Consider the following 3,008-nt stretch of genomic DNA (forward strand, 5'->3'; position numbering starts at 1 on the left):
GTTATATATATCCGTCTCCGTCTACTGCTCGAAGTTGGCCGAAGCGCCGAGCGCACACGGACACGGCTGTTCGCCTGTGTGCGCATCCCCTCCACTTGCTGTGGCATGCTGCAAAAGTCTTGAAACTGGCATCCCTGTTATATATCACGGAGTTCGATCTCCTTACTCTTACTTCATGCTAGCAATATAGGAGTATTACATATATGGTACACGGCTGCTCGCCTGTGTGCGTATCCCCTCCACTTGCTGTAGCATCCTGTAAGGAAGCTAAAACTGTGAACACTGCTGTATGATCGTAGAATGGCGTATGGGCTGCCTTTATAGCCCGCGAGTCACAAGTGCACCCTAACCCCTAAACTTATGTCTATACTTTATAGTGTGCCTCGTATTGTGTATTACACGTGGATGACAGCGAAGAGAGTTGCTTCTTTCTAAAAGTTATTTTTGTAATTGGTTTTTCTTTTAAAAATGTCATTTTTTATAAGAAGTAATAAGCGAAGTAATGAACCACGGAAACGCAAAGTAAGTTTTAGTTTATTTTTAAAAGAGAAAAAATTGTTTTATATTTCGTGTAAAAACTAAGCTAAAACTAAGCTAAAAAACACAGACTGTGTTCCGGAATGTACTTTTAGTATTAAAAGTGTTTAAGTGTATGTGAATATATGATAATTTGTAGTACTGACGGTAAATTGTGTGGAACATGGTATAATGTAGAATAATGTAGAATATAATTCCTTTATACATATGTGTTTCAGTCTGAACTAAATTTAAAATTGTATGCATTATTATATTGTAATTATTTTTTTATATCTGTATTTAGCTTAATGGCCATCTTATCAAGACATCCATAACTCAATCTTTAGTAAAGAAATCAAGAAAAGCAAAGAGGTTTTTACCTAATGACAATGAAAGTATTGCTAGTACAGATGAAGAATTTTTTGCTGAGGAAAATCTAAAGTAAGAAAATAATAAAATGTAATTTTAAAATTGTAATATAATGAAAATATGAAATTATATATGAGACTATACATATTTATGAAACTATATATGAGATTGTATTTTACAGAAATGAAAGGCAAAAATACAATAGTGGAACTGAAGAAGAAGAAGAAACTATACAAGAAAAACGTTTAAGGCTTGCAAAAAAATATCTTCAAGAAATCGAAGAAAAAGGTATAATATGTAATATAATATATAACATTTTTACATATAATTAATATATTCCAAAAAGTTCATAATAAAAACCTGTTTATGCAACTATTACATAAAAATCTTTAATATAACAGAAAAAGATAAAGCCGAGTTTGAAGAGAATGCAGTTTCACGGAGGTTACAAGAAGAATATTTAGAAGAAAAAGGCCGATTAAGAAAAACTATTGCTGCTAATTTTATTGGTCACAACAATCTTATTATATTGAAATGCAAAGAGCATAAATCTTCTATTACTTGCATTTGCCTTTCTAGTGATGGCAGTATACTGTATTCAGGATCTAAAGATGGTAGTTTAGTTAAATGTAAGATAAAATGTAAAATTTTCAATAAGTTAATATAGATTTAAAAAACTGTAAAAGTTAAATATCAGTTAAATATTGTTAAAATAATTGGCTATTTTTTGTTAGGGTCAGTCAAAGAAAAGATCAAGTTAAAAGTTGTTAAAGGAAACAGGAACGGAAAAAAGAAAGGGCAGTCAAAAGATGAATTCAAATTTATTCGGTGTTTGGCAATTAGTACAGACGGAAAATTTCTGGTGTGTTTAGAGAATAAAAAGTTTTTTTTTATATGACCAAAATATTAAAAATACATTTTTCTTATGGCAGGTAGTAGGAGATAATGGGAGTAAAGATATAAAAGTACTTTGTGGCAATACTCTTGATCATATAAAAAATTTGCAAGGTCATAGGGACGTTATATCCGGTTTAATATTCCGGAAAGATACTTACACATTGTATTCTGCATCTGAAGATAGAAGCGTAAAAGTGTGGAATCTAAACGACATGGCTTACGTTGAATCTTTGTAAGTTTACTTGCTAATCTAACAGCACATCAATTGTTTTTAATCACGTTCTTATTAGGTTCGGACATCAGAGCCCAATCACGTCAATCGATACTCTTTCGCGAGAACGCGCTATCACGAGCGGTGGTTACGACGGCAGTATTAGGATATGGAAGATAGTTGAAGAGTCGCAATTAATATTTAACGGACATACTCTCGGTTATAGTATTGATGCGGTTAAGCTTATCAATGAAGAAAATTTCTTTAGTAGCGGGCAAGACGGACAGCTTTGCGTTTGGGGATGTTTGAAAAAAAAGCCATTGTGCACGGTGTCACAGGCGCATGGAAAAAATGAAATCAATGATCAACCAATGTGGATTTCGAGCATCGCGACATTGTTGAATACAGATCTAGTGGCGTCAGGTATGTTATTGTTTTGAGTTTATATTTACTCTTTTATATTGTTTTCATATTATTTCTAGGATCGCACAACGGGGTCGTTAAATTATGGCAATGCGGAGAAAACTTTAGATCTTTAAATCTGTTGTTTGAAGTTAAGCTAACAGGTTTTATAAATGCGCTTACTTTTACACCCGATGGAAATCACCTCATTGCAGGTGTAGGTAAAGAACATAAAAATGGTAATTGGTGGCGAATACCGGAAGCAAGAAATACTATTGTTATTATACCATTAGTACGAAAATAAATGTTACCACAACATTTCAATTGTTGATGTGTGTTTTATAATAGAAATACTAATAAAGATAACAATTTTTCTTATGATTTGATCAGAAATTGTAATTTTAAGTTGTTTTATAAATTTTATAAAGACAGATGCTCTTTTTTATATATAGGATGTTCGGTAATTGCTGTAACACCGCTTATAGACAGGTTGAAAGAATATATAAATTTAACAATAATTATAATTGTGATAAGGGCTATTGGAACCGTTAAGCAGGATGTTATGCCGTAAATAAATGTATTAAATCTTATTTACAAACGTTTCGGTTTTTTA

General features: G+C 32.0%; 1 protein-coding gene across 1 annotated transcript; it reads left to right on the top strand.

The window, feature by feature from the left end:
- The first annotated feature begins 329 nt into the window (after window positions 1–329).
- On the top strand, window positions 330–2,976 carry LOC109860264 (U3 small nucleolar RNA-interacting protein 2). The gene is made up of 8 exons (XM_020439242.1): window positions 330–522; window positions 821–957; window positions 1,067–1,173; window positions 1,287–1,514; window positions 1,620–1,747; window positions 1,818–2,014; window positions 2,073–2,416; window positions 2,476–2,976. The coding sequence occupies exons 1-8, from the start codon at window positions 469–471 to the stop codon at window positions 2,697–2,699; spliced, it is 1,419 nt and encodes a 472-aa protein (XP_020294831.1). The 5' UTR covers window positions 330–468; the 3' UTR covers window positions 2,700–2,976.
- The last annotated feature ends 32 nt before the right edge of the window (window positions 2,977–3,008 follow it).

The sequence above is a fragment of the Pseudomyrmex gracilis genome, unplaced genomic scaffold, assembly GCF_002006095.1.
Source record: "Pseudomyrmex gracilis isolate BER0280 unplaced genomic scaffold, ASM200609v1 scaffold_355, whole genome shotgun sequence".
NCBI lineage: Eukaryota > Metazoa > Arthropoda > Insecta > Hymenoptera > Formicidae > Pseudomyrmex > Pseudomyrmex gracilis.